The sequence below is a fragment of the Hetaerina americana genome, unplaced genomic scaffold (assembly GCF_022747635.1).
Source record: "Hetaerina americana unplaced genomic scaffold, ioHetAmer1.1.p SCAF_42, whole genome shotgun sequence".
In the NCBI taxonomy this organism is placed as follows: Eukaryota; Metazoa; Arthropoda; class Insecta; order Odonata; family Calopterygidae; genus Hetaerina; species Hetaerina americana.
Window position 1 is genome coordinate 528618 of NW_027287008.1, and position 21958 is coordinate 550575.

A 21958-nucleotide genomic window follows, 5' to 3' on the forward strand; every position below is an offset into this window, starting at 1 on the left:
TTGGCTAATCTAGATCAATCATGTGGCTGTAATGGTTGTCAAACAGAAAGCAGATCATGCTACAAATGAGAGCTGGTAATTTTGTAGTTTCTAATGACCATTCATAGCAGGATGTGTGGTAATCACAGCTGGGTTGTGTGATTTTTACCTAAGATAGAGACTTACCTCTGGTCTATTTCAAAATGGATCACAGTGGTGGTAGGGACATCTATCTGACTGAGGAATGCGTCCAGAATTATCTATGCAAAGGGTTAATGGGAAATTTGCATTGAATATTCACCATTCTCATTTCATCATAATGCACAAGGCATCAGAATGTGCATGAACATAATACTTCTGTCTATAATCAATATGGTAAGTGACCAGATGACATAATTACTGCATCACCTATTTGGATAATTGCTTAATTCGAAGCCATCTTTCCTTCCCCAGTAATTTTGTCTGTAATTAGTCTTTACTGTCTGTGATTGTGATTTGAAAGAAAGAAGGCATAATTCTTTATGATAAAATATACTAACATTATAATGGAAATGATAATCTGCAATTGCCAAACATAAATTGTGTTCTTTTGGTATGTTCAGGTAAATATGCTTTAATGAGGTGAATTAACAAAATGGAATCATTTTTACAGGTTTACTAATATGTTTGCATGTATCTGTAGGCCATGATATTTTTTTATATTTTTTTGTTTGTGGACATTGCATGCATAATACATATTTGACTAATGTATTTATTTCACTGAGAATCGGCATGATTATTGAAACCTCATAAGGTACTAGCAACTTCATTTTTTCTGAAAGATAATGTATTTTGACCAAATTGCTATGATACTTTGGTCATTTTCATAGAATAATTGACCGGAGTCATTAAAGGAGGTCCAGCCAAGTGCATAAATAATATGTAATTAATCTAATCTTCTCAGGTGAATCTTATTTTGCAACTTGAAATAACTCAGATTACTCATAGAAGGAAGGAGCTTATATAGTTCTGCCATATTGGTGGGCACAATGATGAAGGGCTTGATTTGATCTCTTCCAGGAGGAATTTGAGGAAGAGGATGAGTTGGCTGTTGAAAGTGGTGGCCTCAGCCCTCTTGAAGGGTCTGGGCCAGGAGGAGGGGGTGGAGGTGGTGGTTGGCGGGGAGGAAGGGATGGTGGTGGAGGCTCCTCTGGGGATGAAAGAGGCACCGCAAGTCCTTCAGAAGCCACCAATGGTCTTGAGGAGGGCAGCTGCATTACTAGGGGCTCAGAGAGAAGAAAGGGATTTCAGGCTAAGCAGAGCCGAACGTCCTCATCGGGTGAAGAGATGTTGGACCAGGAGGGGTCGACTGAGAACTCTGAGGGACCAAAAAAACCACAGACACCGATCAGCCGCATGAGAGTGAGGATAAAGTTTGCTCCTAGCTATTCTACAGGGACACTATCAGTCATGTATTCTATCCCAATAATATCATGTTCAATCCTTCTTTGAATTAACATGTATCATAGTTGGTTTATTCAATATAATTTGTGTAAATGAGTATTTGTCCCTTTCGTTTTACCATTAATTGTTCTACCATTGTTTAGATATTTTGGGGGCACTGTGGCCCTAATTGGAGGTCCTCATGTAGGGCCTTAATGAAAAAAATGATAAGAGTGTATATTTATGCACTCCTTGGTTGCAAACTAACTTGGATAAGAGGAAAGCTGTGCTCTGTACTTTATGTCTCCACAATTAAATTATGTATTGACCCAAAAATTTGGTATCTGATAATAAAATTCATTAGTCTAAAGCCAGGTTGGCTTGTATGCCCAAAGTGGCATCCTCGGCAATTATTTTGGCATGCAGAGCTGGGAGGGTGCTACAAGCAATTCCATGGTGATTTCTTGATGGGTTTGGCATGCAAGTCAAGGGTATACTCTTATTCTCTTGTTATGTGCATTAACATTGGCACTCAATCACCAAAATGTTTTCCATCCCTAGTCTAGGGCTGTCTACTCTATAATCTTCACATGATATATTATTCAATGAGAGGTATTTATTGTCTCTTCTGTCATTTTACAGAAACACATTCATAGCACAATGAATATCAATTTTGCCTTAAATTTGGAATGGCATGCTTCACACACAAAAAATAAGCTGCCTTGTTTGTTTAATTCCATTAATAAAGAAAGGCAAGCTCTTTCAGGCAATTGTTTTTAATTTTCTACCAAATTTAATGCCTATGATTCTTGTGGAATTAATATTGGAATCCTTCACTAATTTTCTTTCCATATAATACTATTATTGACATTTTATATGGGCATATTTATTGTTAATGAACTCATTGGGTTTATCCCTTGTATTGTAAAACCTTTGGCTCTGATCATTTGATGGTAAAAAGTTATTTACACATTCTTATTTCAATTTGTACTGCTTTTCAGTCCAATTCCAAGGTGAAACTTTTAGTGCGGAGCCATGCAATGCGAGAAGAGACTTCCCCTCCACCGGATCCTGAAGCCGTCCATCGCTATTCCCCTCCCCTTGGTGTTACAAATGCAGTCCCACCAGCTCCCACTTCCCCCTCTGCCCTTTCTATACCCCCATCTAGTCTTCTCAATGTCAACGTGGGCAATACAGGAGGACCAAGCAGGCCTTCCTCACGTCATCGCCTGCGGCACCAAGGGAGCTCACAGGGTAGCATGGATAGTTCTTCTCCATGCCTTTCTCGTGGTAAGTAATGATTTCTCCCTCAAAAGTTGGCCCACATTAACACCCCAAAACTAATCAGCAATTTATTCTGTTTACAAAAAGAAACCTCAAAGATAAACATGATAGTATGATGTTACTAGAAATATTGCATTTATTTATTCTCATTCTTGCATATTTAGAGTAAATCATTTAACTAACTTTAAATATAATTAATACTATTTTTTCAAATGACAGATACAAAATTAATACAGCCCGCGGACACTAATAGACTGAGCCTTGTAGAATTAGGGTAGAAAAATTAAAATTTAAAGAATATTTTGTAATAAGCAACATCTTTAATTTATATGGTAAATGTTACCTTTAGTGAGTGCAAACTACTCATTTGGTAATTATTTAACTTTCATTAAACATATTAACCATAAAAAATGCAAATTTTGTATCTGTTTTTAATTAATCTGTTTGCTTGTATCAAACCAAAGAAATGGGGTGTGTTGTTGAATTACAACAATATTTCCACAGATTGGAGCCATATTTTAAAGTTAAGCTGAGTGTAAAATATTTTTCCTGACTATAATGTTGAGCATATGGATTGTATGTTAAAATCCTACTGTTTCCATGCAAAGAAATTAGTTTTAATTTGAAAACTTCACCTGATTGAAAAAAACTCAATTTTTCTGAAAGAATTACCCACTAATTAACATTGGTAAAGCAAAAGGAATTAGAGCTATTAATGGGAAATCTAGCTTACATTTTTGGGTTAATAAATTTGTGATGGGTGAGCAGCGTGGAGTTTTCTAGCTGTTGTCTCTGGAAAATTAATAGTCAAAAGTATTAATCCATGAGATGTATGCCCTTGTTTCAGTTTCTGTCACTGCATTTGGCAGAGACTGAAGTCTGACTTAAGTCTTTGATGTATGTTTCCTGATTAGATCACCGGAGTCTGTGTTAAATGTTTAGATTCTCTTAGATACCTACCAAAATGATTCTCATTGTTTTCTTTTGGAGAACACTAAATGGTCATGGAAGATCGTCATTTATATTGCCCCAAAGGTAGACTGAAAAATTCATATGTCAATTACTATTTATCTTACTGTACATGATGGTACAACTTCACTGTATAAATCCTATGACCTATTTGTCTGTACGCTTTTTATTTAATGAGAATATTATTTTTATTCAATCATATTTCCTGCACTCCTTTGCAATCCACTCAAAATTGTTAATCTTTTCTTTAATTATAGATTCTAGCACTGAGCAGGCCTCATTGTTGGATGGATCATCTTCATCTGGGGGAGGAGGAAGTTCTGGAGATCTACAGCAATTCATTGTTGAAACTTTAAACCGTAATTACAAGGACCGAATGTTAATGTTAAAAATTGAACAAGAAATTGTGAGCCTTGCTCGTGATAATAAGTAAGTTTGAGGAAATTTATTCAGTGCATAAGCTAATATCTTGCAAATGTGACCAAAAGACTAGTTTATTCAGTGGAGCATTTCAGAGCATATCTGAAGAATAATCTTCACAATATGACTTTGGAAGGACCTCAGATGAATGTGATTTAGAAAAAATTACACAAGTTCCTTATTTGGAAATCATTAGGAAATTAGATGATAAAAGTAACCAATTTTTTTACAATATACCTCTAGCTTCATGATAAAGTAAATCTGCATCACTATTTTTCATGGCTACAACTAGAGTTTTTGTCATCTGGGATGATCATACTTTTGCAGTGCCCCCTACGTTCATTGTACCTTCCCATAAATACTGTGCAATTTGTCAACTTTTCTTTTTAATTCAAGCCTTTCAACATGCCTGAAGCCATTGTTTCACTGTTTGAAACATTTTAATTGGCAAAAAGCATTCCGACACTACATGAGACTAGAAACTGTTTTGCCATCTTGGCATCCCATCAGTTGTCAGCCTGGTGTGTAAGGTACATGCGTTACTTGGTCCCCCTCCTCTCTTCCTCCCTAAACCCTAACCCTTTCTGTTGCATGGTGAATAAATCATGAAGCCCGGGTTCAATTCCCAGGCAAGGTACTCTGAGGCACCTGCAGATCCACCCAAGCTATGTGATTTTTTTGGGTACCAGATCTGCCTGGGAAACCATATCTGGCACAGGGAAAGGAATGACCCCCCCCTTCCCTGATGAATTTCACATGCCGTCAGGCTTAGTACTGGGTGAACTCTACCATCCCCTACCAAACCGACCTTCAGGTTGATATGTGTGTATAGATGTGTGTATATATATGTACATATGTCTATATATATGTATATATGTGTGTATATATATGTGTGTGTATATATATGTATATATGTATATATGTGTGTGTGTGTATATATATATATATATATATATATATATATATATATATATATATATATATATATATAATAAACACAGTAATCAACCCGAAGGTCGGTTTAGTAGGTGATGGTAGAGATCACCCAGTACTAAGCCCTATACGGTGTGTGAAAAAATTCACACATCAGGGTAGGGGGGCCAGTTCCTTTCCCTGTGCCGGTTATGATTTCCCAGGAAGACCTGGTACCCGAAAAAAAATCACTTTAGCTTGGGTGGAGCTGCAGGTTGCAGGTGCCCAGATATATATATATATATATATATATATATATATATATATATATATATATATATATATATATATATATATATATATATATATATATATATATATATATATACATATAAAACATGCATCCCAGTCCCACAGGTTTTTAGGCAACCTTGCAAATTGGATATTTCTGGACAGATTGCACAGTAAAGCACAAACTTGGCATTCAGTTTAGTTTCACAATTCAAGTCCTATCATTTACAAGGACTAAGAATGGCAGTGGTAGCACTCCACATAATTGATGGTAAAGTTAATGATCTTTATCTATTTTCTTAAAAAATCTGTGAATACATAGTTTGTCAATTATTTTAGTAAATCAATGTCCTGACTGTGTTTTAATTTTGGCTTGCAGTATTTGGTATGTAGAGAAGAGAGATTATTTCATCAGTGATTGAGAGATAGGTTTGTCATTTAGCTTTGATAAAATTGAAATGGTTAATGTATGTGGCACAGATGAGAATGAGGTGAGGAGTGTAGTAATTTAGCAGTAGCAAATGATGATGTAGGTACTTTTGGAGAGAACTCATCTGCTTATTTTCTTTTTCATACACTTAATTTTATTATAATTATAGCCACTATTGTAATTTTGTTCATAAGTAAATTAACGACTGAAGTAATTTTGCATAGTTGCTTATTCTAACTCTTTGGGTCGATTGAGTCTTAGATAATTGAAACATGCATGCATGTCATAGACAAGATTCAAACTTGTCACACTGGGCTTGCAGGTAAGCTAATCACCCAATGCTAACATTTCTAGCTCAACTTTAGTTGGTCAAAGGTCAATAAAGTGCTGCAAATTATTAATTTTTATAATAGCATCCATTTTTGCCTTTTTAAGAGAAAGTTATGAGTAGAAATTTTTTAAGGGCACTTTAAAATAATACTGTTGATTGATGAGTAACATAGGTAAATAAGTTATCGCCATTTGTTAATCATAGTCAAAGCCAAAGTTAGTTTTTGGAGTTAATTATGGGCAAAAAGATGTGCCTGATGATTATTTTTGAAATATCTATTTCAAACTGACAATGAAAGAATGTACAAAATTGAAATCTTGATTATTTTGCCATTAGGAAAGCTATGTCTTTGAGCTTTTAATTGAATGATCTCAGGAAATGGGTGAGTTTATGGGTAACAATTTTAACTTTTGATCATCCTTCCTTTTCATTTTTGACTTAACGTCCATCTGCACTCCCTCCCCAAGTCTTTAGCCCTGTTCATTTAAATGGGGAGTGCACTACAGGAACTGGTAAGGAAAACTATTCCAATTTCTGTACTAAATAAAAAATTAGTGAAATACAGGAAGAGTTTTAAATGGTTTAATGGATGTTGATGTAATAGGGAGCAAACCATATTGTTGGTGGGTTATATTCGTCTCACATAACTTTCAGGGTCAATCAGTCTTAAAAAATAAATGGAAATGTACTCTTTTGTAATGGGGTGTGATTATAATCTCAGGAACTATACAGGAATAATTAAGCACTCATTTTTGGAAGCAGCATTTGAAAAAATTGTAAATGCAATACATTTTTATTATGAACTCTGTGCAGGTGAAATTCTAGTCTAGTACATTTAGTTTGGCAGGGAAAAAACATTAAATTGAATCATAAATTTTTTTGGATTTCCTTGGAAATAAATTTGCATAAAATTCATGTAGTTGTATTGACATGTAAAAATTTTCTGTAGGTGAAGTTTACACCTGGTGTATTCTTTGTATAGGCGCACCCATCATAAATTTCCACCCATGTCATCCTATCAGCGCATGCTAGTTCATAGAGTGGCTGCATTTCTTGGAATGGAACACAATGTGGACTCAACAGGAAATGCAGTGGTTGTTAGTAAAGGACGCCTAAATAACAATGGAAATAGCACCAGTGTTGCCAACAGTGGTGCAAACTCTACATCATGTGGAGTTGGTAGTGATGGTCCAAATTCTCCTTCCAGCAACAATAGTTCATCATTATCTCCGTCATCATCCTCCAGGTAAGAATTAAATTTCCGAATTTATGGATAAGATGCTTCCTGCTGTTAGATTCAATAAACATAGTTGGCCTCTATGCTTACTGTCACAATCACTCAGGAATTTATCTAGAGTATGGGTTTTCATTATTTACTAGGGGTTGACACACTAAATTTTGGGTGGTACTGTATTTTGAAAAAAGGCTGTCCCTGCTTGAAAATTTTAATTTATCATTACAAATTTAATGTATTACATCTCTAAGGAGTGTGGTTGATGCAAGGAATTTGCTCTCTGCACGAATGTTTCTTGACTCCAAAATTTGGATGTATATATAACTTAATTATTTCATAATATTTAATTGGTGTCAAGTAACCTTTTATTACCAAATATGACTACTTAAAGTGAATGGAATAGATGGCAGCACACAATTCAAGACATAGGGTTTCATAATTTAAATAAAATCATTGAATATGTGGGATAATTTAAATGGTAATCAACATGTAATTGACATGTGATTGAATATGAAATGGAAAGGGCTGGTAATTTTTTGTTGGTTAAAGTATTGTGCAGTAATACACAGCTGGCATTATATATATAGAATAGCTTATTACTCCCAACTTTTTTCCAAAGAAATTAAGTAATATTTTTCATTTAATTATAAAAAATGGTATGAAAACATGTATTCATGTGTAATTCTCAAATTCAAGGCTGAATTAAAAAATATAGTAATTTTCCATTTATTAATAATCTGTATTTTGGGTGCATGAATCTGGGTAGAGCCTTTCATTTTTACATGTTTTTTAATTTAAAGAACATCTTAAACGTTTTATAAAACAACTGTGGATGAAGTAATGTGCATGTTAGAAAAGAATCAACCAATAAAAAGTCAAACCTTGAGTATGATTTGCTACAATGGAAGAGATTTTTGAAAACCAGACATTTTCTGGGAACTTTGGATCATTGAGTTGCTTGTAAGGGTATCAAAGATCAAGTATTTTTTTAAACTATCAAGTTTCTTGTTGAAATAGCAATTGAATTTGAAATATAAATTCTAGTTCTTGAAATCTCTTATTAAATTAAGCAATCTGCATGTTAGTGGAGTTTTTGAGTTTTCCACCTCACAGAGAACAATCCTAATTTGGTCAGTTCAACTATGGTATGTCAATTTTTCATATTTTAAAAGAGAAATAAAATTAAATGTTTGTCCATCCTCGTTATTTCTCTCATTTGTGAGTGATTCGCCATTTTTATTCAGTGCCAGCAAGGCCCGCTTCTCAGCAATTGAACCATGTCTTAGGGATCATATTAGAGATGAGCTACTGCCGGAAGAACCTAGGCGCTCTATACTCAAAAGAGGTGATTCATCATCTTTTGAAGATGGTGCTGGACCATTTAAGGTATTTGCTTCATGAGAGTAGATTCTGTCAAGCCTAGCTTAAAAATTATTTTTATATATTAATACAATGGAATCCTTATTTATGGGTTCTGCTGTTAAAGATATAGGCACTATCTTTACTTTTTTCAAGTATCCCTATCTAGAGCCCTGAATAAAATTCTTCTCTTTAAAGTTCTTATAATAATTTTATGTATTTTGTGTGCCAGCCATATTCAGATAACTAAATTACTGTGTGCAGTGAAATGGCAAATTTGTTTGAAATACTTCTGTATTTGCTATAAATAAGTGTTTTTTAGTTGATGATTATGTACGAGGGTCATCCGGAAAGTAGTACCCGTTCGTGAAATAAAGACTCAAAAGTAAATATTAACAAACATAAAAAATTTTATTTGAAAGAGGATACTTTAAACTACTTCTCAACATAATCTCCAAGCAAATTAAGGCATTTGTCATAACGTGTGACAAGTTTCTGTATTCCTGCTGCATAGTCCTTCGCCGCCAGCTCATTGAGATACGCGAGGGACTCATCTTGCACAAATTTTTGCATAATGCAGATGGTGTTTAACAATTTCATGAACAATTGTTCGAGAAACATTGGGAAAATGCTCACAGATGTCATCAATTGTGACGCGCCGATCGTTCCTCACGAATTCGTCAACTGAGCTCACCAGTTGGTCTGTAATGACAGACGGTCTCTCCGAACGCTCATCGTCGTGTGTGTTCCCCCTCCCCATGTTGAAGTTGCGACACCACCGCCGAACAGACGACTCGTCCATTACATTGTCTCCATACACCTCCTTTAATTGGCGATGAATATCACATGGGCGAACGTTTCTTGCATTGAGGAATTTAATCACTGCCCTCACTTCACAACTGGCGGCGTTCTCAATTTTTTTAAACATTGTAAACAATCACAGAAACAACACAGGCAATGCTAGCGTCACGCAACTTGGCTCAGAGAAGGCAGACAAGCCACTGAAGCTATCTGACCTCGTCCAGCGGCTACTCGCGTCGTCAGCACTTCATGCGGCACGAACGGGTACTACTTTCCGGATGACCCTCGTATTTGACTGTTCAACTCACAAAATGACATGGAGATAAGACCAGCTAAATTTAGCTAATTCAGGGCCTCATGGACTCAAAAATGGCATCAAAATTTGCTGTTTTGCTCTATGTATAACCCAAATAACTACTTCTACATTTGCAAAGGAGTGACATTTGCTTTAAGGAAGTGTTCAATTACATCAAATCTAAAAAAGGCATAGCTCTTATACTTTGGCTCTTAGGTAGGGAACCAGAACAAAGAGTGGTCATCCCTGTGTGTGTGTGTGATGCACATGCTACACAGCATGTCCATTCATACTTGATATGTGAATTAATGGAAAGTGAAGCTGTTGCATGCTGTTTGCAGTGCCCTAAGTTTGAAGAGAGCATAGCAATTGCACTTCTGAATGCTAATTTTGTGTGATCCTCCTATTAAGAAAGGAATGTCCTTGTAGAAAAAAATCAACTCTTTATGTACTCTAAAATACCTCTGCAATACAGCCTGTGATAAATGATAAAAAATATCCTGTCAAATGATAGAAGAATATTAGGTATTTTCCTCAAAAACTGTGTTACTTGGTGCAATTAGTTTTGAATCATGAGCATCAGCCTTGGGTACAAACAATTTTTAGATACAGCAGAGGTATTTATATGCTAAAATTATGAATACCTCTGCCATATCCAAAAATAGTTTGTATCCGACACCCATGAGTTGAAACTAGCTGTGCCTAATAAAAAAGTTTTTGTGAAAAATACCTGGTGTTCTTCTTTGTTTGAAAATGACTTTCCACTTAGTCAATCAAACCTGATATCATCGAGTGTAAAGAATATCTTGTTTCTGAACTTCCAGCAAGTCTTTCCACAGATTCATGAGAATAGCAGTTTCTTCAAACAGCAAAGAATAAAAGAGATGCAGACTATAACTTGATAAGCACAAACTTTTCCAATCATAGCATGATGGAAAGAGAAAACAATTACTTCAAAACTTCTGAAAAATGAGTCAAACTTTTGGCCTGATCACTCCATAAAAATTACATTACTTAGGCCAAGTAGACACTGTTTTTTCCTGTGTAAGTAAGATAACTGCACCAGAGACACCCATAATGCTAGGAAAAGCTTGCCTCAAAGATAGTCAATAACTCATGGACTGATAAATGTAGTATATTAGCCTTTGATTGAGTTGAACAAAAAAAATTTGCTTATCTTGATACACATTAACTTTCTACTTATGGATAATTTTGTTTAAGTTTTGAATAAGGAGGGTTCTCTATTCACTAACAGAATGTGGAAAATTCCCCAGGCTCTATTCCTAAACAGTGAAAGCAGGTGTGTACATCAGTCCACAACCCAGGGTAATTTTAAAGATCAACAATTAGAAGCAGTGTTACGTAATGAGGGGAAAACAATATGGCAGTCCTTTAAGAATGTTTCAAACTTTGTGGGAAACTTCAAGGCTAAAATTTCAAGGAACTTGTAGATGATCTGATGAACAACAACTTGTATGGGGTACAATATGTCACTAAAATGTACTTTTTAACAGCACATGTGGATATCATTTTGCCAAATTGTAGTAGCATAAGCAGCAAACATGGTGAGTGATGTCACCATGACATTTGAGTGTAAAAGCAAAGGTTCAAAGAAATGCAGTACTGCCATATTAGAAGATTATTTCTGCATCGTGAAAAGTGATGCTTATGAAAAACATATCCAGAGGTAGACCAATATTAGATTATGTTAATGAAACTAATTTTGATTTTTGTGTTATATTGCACTCACATAAATTGATGATATTATTTCAAAAAAAGAATTATCAATCAAATACTGATCATTTTTCAGGACTTCAAAGATATGTTATATTCTCTCTACCATAGCATGAAACTTTTCTTAATTCGTTGGACAATATTTTTGATTAATTAGCAGTGATTGTGCAATGGTACTATTTTTCTCCAAGTTCAATGAAAATACTTTTGAGTTTATCAACAAAATAAAATCATATTACTGGATGTATAAAAATGAGAGTCAAAATGTAATGAACTGAGGAAGCAAGGTTGATTAAAATCCATAATTTCCCAAACGTATAGTCTCAACACAATGCATTGTACATAACCACTTCATACATTTTATTGCAGATATGGGATTCAGCAAAAATATTCATTGGCTCAAGGCAAATGATTTCTAATTGCTTAATAGGCAAATTATTGATAATTATTAACCAATTAATAATTCTACTTGCAGAAAATATAAATATGCAACATTGTTTTGATGTCACATTATCACATGTTGCCACATCACATTTGGTAAAAATGCACACAAAAATATATATGTATGTATGTATATCCATTGTAAAATCAGAAGTCATATGCCGATGGCGAGGGGAATAGTTAAGGATATTGTTATTGCATGATGAAAAATTCTTTTTGAATCCAGGTAAACTGGTTAGTTTCGATATGGCTCAGGTAGTTATTCATACTTTAGAATGGGATTGTTTATCCTGAAGTATAGGCAACATATTTTTATTTCCCCTGGGTTCAGGCAAAGTGCAGTGGCTAAAAACCTCGACATTTCTGGAAATGCCGCTGCATCCCAGTTTTGATATCTTAGTGAAAAAGGCAGCATTTCACGATTCCGATTTTAATGAGCAGTTTAATCATTCTCAAACTCGTTTATTTTCAGCAGTTAAAATTTATTTTGGCAGGCTGGCAGTAATATTTGTTATGGTGTCAATCATGGTGCAGAAGCTTAATTATTGAATATTGTGTGCTTCGAAACTATCAGGGCAATAGGTGTCCAGGAACTAAGAATCAGTCATTCATTCAAATTCATTCATTCATTCTCATCAATGAATGAATTTAAGGGCAAAGTTCCTATGAAGAGGGGATTCCATTGTATTTTTTTTGAATAACCTTATTTAAACCGTCATTCAAAGTTATCATTTTGCAAAATTTTATTAACTCAGTTACAACAATGAAAATTATATCTTAAAGTAGTGTTTATTCACTAATACATAAAATAGATTAAATTTATCGAGAGGATATATTACTGTTTTAAAAATTTTGGTAGTAGTTTACCAAAGAACTAGCAATTTTTATTATTTCGTTTGCATTTATTTTCCATGTATATTTTATCTTCAAGTCTCCTGAAAGACAACTTAGTTCCGAATCACGTCGCAGCAAAAGTTTTGAGGAACGGGAAGAAGAATATGAGAAAGCTAGGAAGCGAATTTTCAACCAAGATGTGAGTTCTGTTCTCTTATAATTTTGTAATTAAAGTGGTACATTCTGAAATTTGGAATAATTTCCTGTCAAAAATTTAAATAATTTCATTTTTCTCATTGTATGGCCACAACTTTATGGATCAATTAAAAATATTTTATTTGAGATAATGGTAATACTAGTATAACTTGTTCAGAACATGCTCTGAGTTTGCATTACACTTCCTTTTATCAGGTTTTACTTGATCCACTCAATGCTCTTCTGTCTCATTTTCTCCAGAGGGTGAATATGAAAATGTGCATATTTAATTTGGATGTTGTGGATGCTTTCTGAGTCATTGGCTCTTCAGGAAAGCAAAATAGGAAAATGTACTTGCAGAATAGAGGAGATGGTTCCTACATTATTTGAACTCAGAATGAGGACAGGAATAAAATAAATGTGCACCTCATAATGAGGTATTTAGTTCTATTTTTTTGAAATGACAATGAGTAGTGTTTTGGCTGGTGAAATAAAACAAAATTAGATAAAAACAATCACATAACAGCACTTTATATTTTTGAATATGATGCCCATCAATGGTTTCTTTTTGTCAAAATAAAAAATAACGATAGGCATAATAAATTGTTTTTATTCAGTGGATAACTTGAGAGCTATATTTTGAAAGTGACTGAATAAAAGGGAGTGTGCTGTACTCAGCTATACTAGAGCATTTCAGGTCAACTCTTGTGGGATTCAGACATCATTATTCAGAATTGGGGTTTTAATAGTTCATTTAGGGCCATTCCTTGATCTATATGAGATAATGTCTGATGATGTGGTTGCTATAACAATTAGTTGCCTAAAATACTACACATTGTCATTGAAACAGATTTCAAAACCACATTTTCTGTTGTATTATCAGTCTGTTGAATCAGATATTTATTATATCTTACATCTTATCTGATTCTCTAGCTATTTGATTTATTAATAATAAACATTAGTAAAAGTAGGTCATAGATTTCACAATTATCTACGTCATCAAACGTTGATCACAAATCCAGACTGTTCACTTGCATTACTCTCCTTATTTCCCAAAATCCATACCCTACAAAAATAATGTGTTGAATAGACTGCATCTCTTAATTAGTCAGTTGGATATCATTAAATTCTCAGAATTTATTGCAATACAGTAAATTTTGCTCATACTTCAATTAGACAAAGATAAATTTTCTAAGATAATACACTAAAAATTAAAAATTTTTGAAATTTGTTGATCAAATGTTTACCATTAATGATAGAAACTTAGAAATATTTAATTTTACAACAAACTTTTGAAGCAGGTAAATATGTTGCATTTTGTATGTAAAATTTAATTTTATGCTGAAATGATCATCTAAAGTTTTGATTTCATGATTCTGTAGTTAAAATAGCAAATCATAAAAAGATAGAGAATGAAATTTATTTTTGAAAGTGAAATTGACTTGATATATGAAAAATATTGATTTTATTTTTACAAACTGAATAAAGGTAGTTCAGTTTGAGCATTCCCTGAGAATTAAGGCCATTAAGTCTCAATCTTTTTTTGTCTTTAACCTAAGATTATTGTGTTTTCAAATGCCCAGCTCCTTACTAGTCGTCTTCTATGATTGTCTCAATTTTTTTCTCTGAATCTTGCATGTATATTTGTTCTGTCACAGAGAAAATCACACAATATAATTACTTCGTTCTGTGGCTTCTAAAATATTTTTAACTTCTTTAATAAATGTATGATTTTTTTTGTATTTTTTCTTGTTTTTTCACCGATTCATTTTTCCCAGTATTTTTCATGTAAATGGAAGTTCAAAGTTTAAATCAGTGCATGTGACCATAAAGTATTAGTTTCATCAAGCAGCAAGAGAATGGATTTGTGATGAATTTGAATTTAATGGAATCTTTTGTGAAGTGGAATTGTGTAAATTATGGTTTAGGTACAATTAAATCATTACTGCATTCCTGAATCACTGTATAGAGCCAATTCCTTCAAGTGAATTGGAAATGAGCTTTACTATTTCCATAATTGAATTCAGTTATTTCCTTCTTTATTGCATATCGTCTTAATGTGTTAAAATCTTATGCGATAGGAATAAAGAACTGTACCTATCTCCATAGGCATCTGGTTAAATTTTTAGGAATTTCTGCTTATGTTGGTTGTTTTCATTAAAAGAGTAAATTGTGGTCATAATGTGTTAGGTTTAAGTATATTTTTATGTCATGCTCTTCAACTTTTTCCCAGGAGGGTATTTGCTGCTGTGATTCTTCTGGCCAGCGCTGTAGCCACGAAGAGCTCCATTGTTGGAGTGGGGTAGGTGGAGGAAATGGTGGTGGTGGTGGAGGGGGATCTGGTGGTGGTTCTTTTCTTCACCCTTGGAGCAGTTCTGATTCCTCGGACACTGCTCATGGAAGTCGAGGAAGACATAACCAACTTAGGTTGGCTGTTCCTATGGCTTAATAGCTTTTAGCAATTCATTGCATAGCTTTTGAAATTGGGTTTAAATTCTTTTCATTGCTTTCTCAATTTTGGTGGGAAAATATTCCTTGAGGATGGATTATTGGCTCGTCATTAATAATTTCTTAAGATGAGTCAATGGAAATATTAATTAATGTCTTATTTAGAAGTGTGCATGTAGACAAGAAGGAAAGAGGTTTTCCAAAATGGTGACATTTAAAATTTGTATACCATCTAGTATTCTAAAATGAAGTATAATGGGGCCCATACCATTTCATTTAAAGCTTAACCTCATCAACTTAATCTGCCTCCTAATTATTTGCTTCTCTTGCTTTGCAATAAAGGTTTTACCTCTGACTTGGCTAGTTTACATGAACTGATGAGGTATTTAGCATCATATTTTCATAGAAGCAGTCATATTTAAAATATAATGCCAATATTATGCTCTCAGTGAAGCTGTCTCTCAAAACATGATCACATTTTCATTTTAAATTTCAGCTATGAATGCAATAGGAAATTAATGGAAATTGAATGGGAGCAATCTCAATCAGTGAAGTGTTTCAAGGATTCTTTCTTACATATTAATTCAAATGTTGAACCATAGCACCAATTATCCATTGATTGTACATTCATTATAAATTTTTAAATATGCAAAATATGCAGATATGACTAAGATGTCATTTCATTCATTCCATGCAGAGATGTATGGAAGCTGTTCTATAATGAAATTAATGTTTTAACAATTAACTTTATTGGTAAATTTTCTCCATTGCATCATCCTAATCATCCACTTTCATCCATTGTTACCTGACTAGGCCATCAAGATTGCTCAAAGTGGAATCTTTCGAGAGTCGGGACAGCCTCAGAAGAACCTCGTCAGGTTTAAGACCTTCTGTTTCCAAGTCCTACAGCTTTGGAGGTTACTCGGGAAGTGTAGGGGGAAATGCAGTGGGAAGTGGTGGTGGGAGTGGAGCCAGTCAGTTTACTCGGGATGACAGCATATCAAGCACTCAGAGTGCTGGTGGTCGCCTCTTATCCAAGCAAGGTATAAATCATCTCAATTATCAAACTGTCAAGACATTATTTTATGATAAACATTTACAAGAAGCATTTGCTTGAATTTTGAAATTTATGACACACCAGGTTTAAAATCTATGTTCATTGATTTTTGTGATTATTTTTCATATAATAGTCTTTTTATAATATGTGAAGTAGGATATAGACTGATATGGCACACAGTTTTACTGGTTAATACAAGTGGTTATTTCTGTTACACTCTAATTCCCCCCTTACAGTTATTACGAGATATTTCAAAAAGTACAGACAGTTTTCTTATATTTAAATATTGGCTGGTCAGAACAAAGTTGCACACATGAATTGTCATCTATTGATAATTTCTGAAGCCACTGGAGTCATTGTTTTGATTCAGTAGCCATTTGCCTGCCCATGAATGCAGATAACAGGGCCTGCAAAATCATTGCCCCTGCCAGTTGTTAAGTGTATGCTGTGATTCGATTTTTGTGGGCAAGAGGACCATCAGATCCCCAAATTCATCAGAGGTCGTGCCTACTTAATGGATCTACAATAATGAGTGAAGAAAAGGTTAAACAATGGTGTCGAGATTTCAAAAATGACTACACAAATGTAAATAATGAAGAGCTGAGTGTCAGGCCTAGTATTCAGACTGACGAAATTGTTCAACAAGTGCACCAAGAACTTCAAATTGATTGATGATAATTTTCTGTTGCTGATGAATTTATTCTTGTTAGATACATCACTTTTTACATGATTGTTATAGAAAACCTCAAATACTAAAAATTGGGTACAAAGTGGGTAGCAAAAATGCTTACCAACCAACACAAGAACAAGGAATTATGAGTAGGTGAGCATTTTGAGCAACTGTCATCAGTCCCAACCTTGTACCTAGCAACTACATATTTTTCCTTTTCTTGCACTTAAAATGGTGGCTGGAGGACAAGGTTTTAAGATGATGAGGAACTCATGACTGCCAATCAACTGCTTCAATTCCCAGGTGGCAAACTATATTGAGGGATTAAAGAAGCTGGTGTAGTAGTATTACAATAAGTGCTTAGAAGTGAACAAAACTTATTTAGAAAAATGAAGCAGGTTTATAGGAAACTAAAATCACCAATTAAAACTTTTTCTGATGAATATATTTGTTCATGGCCAAATGCTCCTTACTCTTCAATTATATCTTGGGGAGATATATGTACCAAAAGCAAACATTAGTGTTTTTCTTCCAGTACAGTATTAACCGCCTACATCTCTTGTTAAAATGTTCCATCGGCAAACAATAATATGAAGCAAATCATCCAACCAAAAGATGGAAATTTTCAATAAAAATTCAAGGGTACTCTAATAAATGAGTTCAATCTACTCACAAATACATTTGGTATCAATCTTTTATATTTTATAGGAGATACAGAGTGAACACTTTGATTTGGAGAAACGTGGTTGCTCCTTAACTGGATTCTTTTAGTATGGGTCTTAAGAGCAGCACAAAATAAGCTAAAGAAACACTAAACAGACTGCTACTTGAACTTATGCATTTTCATTTTTTTCTAAAATTTACAGATTCGAGTGCCAGCAGTGCCAACTCGGCTCATTTGAGTCCATCCAGTTCAGGATACAAGTCTCAGTCTATACGTTCAGATTCAAGTAACACCCCATCTCCATCCCCGACTACCCTGGCACTAACCCCTACATCCCAACACCTGCAGTTATCTCATGATCAAAGTCAAGGACCATCCCCATCTCCTCCATTATTATCACCTCCATTGCACAATCAGACCCATTCCGAGTCTCAAACTTCCCCATCTCCCATATCTCATTCACCTCCTCCTTCCCCTAGAACTGAACCAGGGACCACAGCAGAAGATGAGCTTACAGGTAGCAGAAGAACGAATACGGTAAGATTTTTCTTGCAAGCCCTATGGCTGATTTTATAAATTAACTCATTTAATTTTGGGTTCAAATCATAAATGGCAGTACTGTGCCTTCAATGTGAAAAATATTTTACTTATGGGTATAAACTTTCAAAAACATTGAGAGTAAGATGTGGAGAAGGGGCCACCATTAACATTTTTAACATGAACTGAGCTGGTAACAATAAGTTCTCACAATTAATACATGTTGTTGCTATGTGTACAACATGATTCATTAACAATAGGAAATGTGCATGAGTTTCATCCAGATATAACAACATGATGTTCGGTCAAAAGCAATGTGGTATTATTATATGATCTAATATTTTTGGAGAATATTTAGCACGGATAAATTTTAGTGTTTCTGAGAAGGTATGGAAATAAAAAGAGCCTGAAACGATTGTTGTCAAAACTAATAAAATATTTTATGGCAAATGTAAATAAAACCTTGCATTCTTTCCTCATCTGGAAATAACATCTGTGCAATCATCTATCCCCAGAGTTGACATATTTAATTTGCTCTTTCTTCTGGGAATCCATAAATATTTCTTTTCATATGATCATGGAGTTAAACATGTGAATAGACATAGTACAATGAATTTGTATTTTGTCCCCATCACACTTCTGTGATGAGTTTCACACGAGTCACTCAAGTTGAGATTTGTGTTTGCAATCTGATTTCCCTACATTTTCTTGATCAGGGGGCAACCCTTCCATCCCTCTCAAAGTAAAAACAAGAATTCCCCTCTTATTATGCATGCATGTTATCGAATTTTATTGATGTATAGGAATGTACCAAACTATTTCAGGGCCTGCACACTAAAAAAATGCTTACCACCTCAGTGTGATTTACTACTCTGGTTATACAGCTCAGTGTCCAATATTACAAGATTGTCCTGAATTCTTTACATACAAATTTTGTGATATTATCAAAGTTTCTTTCACAACTTTCTTTTATGAAATTCGACCTAATTTAGATTGGAAGAAGGTAGAGTGTTTATATATTTATTTGTACACAAATTCAGTTATCCTGTGTATTGAAATGCAGCAGTACAAGAATGAAAGAATAATTATATCTAAATGGTTCCTTTCCATAGTGTTCCAGTCAAACCAGAGGGACATCACCTCTCCCTCCTAGTCCTGCCATTTGTGACCTTGAACCTTCACATTCTGTCAACCAAGCTGTGGTTACTTCAGATGCAACCCACCCTACAATACCATTAGGCAATAATGCAGTTATGTGGGCTGTGACGAGTATGGAAAGTGTCCCTCCTGGAAGTGTACTTATCAATCCACAAGTAAGTCTTCCTTCGTAGTTCATATTGTTTTGATGACTGCTTACTCCAGATAAAGGTGATCCTTTTCATTATTATGTTCAGTAATCTCAAGAGATTTTTCACTGTGATATTGAGTAAATGGTTTTGCTTTTTTCATATATATATTTTTTTAAGTAAAAAGTTTTAACATTGAATTGCCTTAAATAATTAATATTTACAGACTATAAAACATTTTTTAATTGAATAAAAGTTGGAGTTTAAGCCAAAAATTGTCTTTATTCTGTATTTTGTGAATCAACATGTCTGGAAAATCCAGATTTGGAGATCATTGAGATTAAATATAGATAAATTAGCTAATGGATTTTTACTTCTCTGAATTCAAGTGTGCTGCTATTTGAGAAAAAATCATAGCTTGTAAAGATATTATAGACTGATTGTGACTCTGTAAAATTTTATATTGCCTACCCCAAATGTCTAAATATGCTTCCATTGAAATGATTGAAATGTAACATATCTGTCAATGCATCTTAGTTTTCCAAATTCAAAGAAATTGCTGGAGATGCTGCAGAACTTTTAACGGAGTCATCTTCTAATGTGTATTACAATGCAAAATTTCACTTTTTTAAAATCATTCCTCTTGATCAGGATTCAAACCAGGATCCATTGATGTCTGGCCAAGTGCTTTAGCCAGTTAAGCTAACAAGGCATCCTTTCTGAGTGTAAGAGGACACCTTAGTTGCTTAACTGGTTTATGCATGCGGCAGGACATTGAGGGACCCAGATTTCAATCCCAATAAAGGCAAATGATTTTTACTCAATGAAATTGTTGCATTTTAGATTTCTATTATTTTGGTAGTCAAAATTGGTGTAGATGTGCTTTTTACATGGGTGTGTGTGGAACACATATTTATACAGTTATGAGGAAAACACGATGAATCATCTCTGTATGGACCTGATCTTGATATGTGTATAAATAATAAGTAGTTAATGATTTAGGATCATTTTTCATTGAGGCAATAGTGTTTTAATTGTAAAGCCTCCTGCAAAATATGGAAACTGTAATGTCACTTCTCTCATTCACTTACAAGACTGGCCAGCCATATATCAACTCTGATGGAACAGTCTACCGTTTCAATCCTTCCAATCCACCAAAGATTGTTCCAGCATCAAGCAGTGGCAACCTTCCAGTAAGCATCCTGCCATCATCCCCCTCTGTAACAGCCACAACCTGTGCCAAGGTTGAGACAAACTCTGCCCCTCAACCATTGGCTTATGTGTGTGAGCAGGCAAGTGGAACTGAGCCACCATCATTGCTTATACCAAGTTCACAAACTGTGCCAGGCGCAGGGCATCAATCATATGTGCCCCAACCTCCTACTCCCCTCCAGCAGCAGTTGCTGGCAACTGTGCCCCAGAACTATAGCAATACTTGCTCTATACCAGGAGGGGGGGAAGCCCCTGGTGCTGTCCTAGGGCCTGGTCAGCCTCAGTTCTCCACGCCAGTTTCTTCCTATGGAGGGCAACTCTTAGGACAGCCTGGATACCTCCTCCAAGGAAGTGCTGTGGACAGCCATAAGCAGGTAAAAGTGGAATTAAGGTTGATATTTCTTTTATTTACTAACACACTCTGAAATTGATCATAAGGATAGTTATGCAAAATATAGAGGTGAAGGAATGTTAGGAGGCGAAGTGAAAATTTAGGTGGGTAACAGAAAATTGTCCAGCAGCTGAGAAGAAAAGTGCAAGGTAGAAAAAATCTCTGAGTGACTCTAAGAGGCAACTTTTTTACACCAGAGTTTGCCAAGTACACTATCCTGAAGATAAAGAGAGGAGAGGAAAAAGAGGACTACAAACACTTTTGCCTGAAGCTCAATGTCCACCCATCTTTCAATGCTGACAATAAATACTAAAGCACATCTCCTCACCAAAATAACTTCAGTGGGAGCATGTTGTGTAAATTCCATAAGTCAAAATAAATACAGTACATAATTTAGTATGATCATATTTTGGTTTTTAAGGCACTCCAAAGGCTAAAGTCATCTGTATGCATAGAAATAAATGCATTGTACACAAATCGATGTCACTTCATCCTTTCATCCACATCCTAGACAATATTCTAGCTAAGTCACATTTTGCGGTGAAGTACATGTAAATGCCGAAATTCAGGCTACAGTATATAGCCAATTATTAGTTTGATAGGAAAATGATAAATGAGTAAGCTTGTATGAAATCATCGCTCACTTAAGTTTTAATCTTGACCAGTAATTTTAATTAACTTTAATTGATGGTGTTATGCATCGAGGGACAGGAGGGATGATGAGCACATTTTTATTCATCTATTTACTGATTGAATAAGTAA

At 34.6% G+C, this 21958-nt stretch overlaps 1 protein-coding gene across 4 annotated transcripts in view; it reads left to right on the forward strand.

Moving 5' to 3' along the window:
* enc (R3H domain containing protein encore) overlaps nt 1–21958 on the forward strand; it is a 47903-nt gene that overhangs the window by 635 nt on the left and 25310 nt on the right. For all 4 annotated transcript variants that reach the window (XR_011701803.1, XR_011701804.1, XM_071591168.1 and 1 more), the window contains exons 2-12: nt 1039–1380; nt 2403–2691; nt 3912–4083; nt 7021–7284; nt 8517–8658; nt 12834–12935; nt 15165–15358; nt 16193–16422; nt 17973–18307; nt 19420–19620; nt 20688–21179. Coding sequence is in view for 2 of the 4 variants with exons in the window: in XM_071591168.1 (XP_071447269.1) it covers nt 1039–1380; nt 2403–2691; nt 3912–4083; nt 7021–7284; nt 8517–8658; nt 12834–12935; nt 15165–15358; nt 16193–16422; nt 17973–18307; nt 19420–19620; nt 20688–21179 (2763 nt within the window). In the remaining 2 variants the exon portion in view is untranslated. The remainder of the gene's footprint in view (nt 1–1038; nt 1381–2402; nt 2692–3911; nt 4084–7020; nt 7285–8516; nt 8659–12833; nt 12936–15164; nt 15359–16192; nt 16423–17972; nt 18308–19419; nt 19621–20687; nt 21180–21958) is intronic.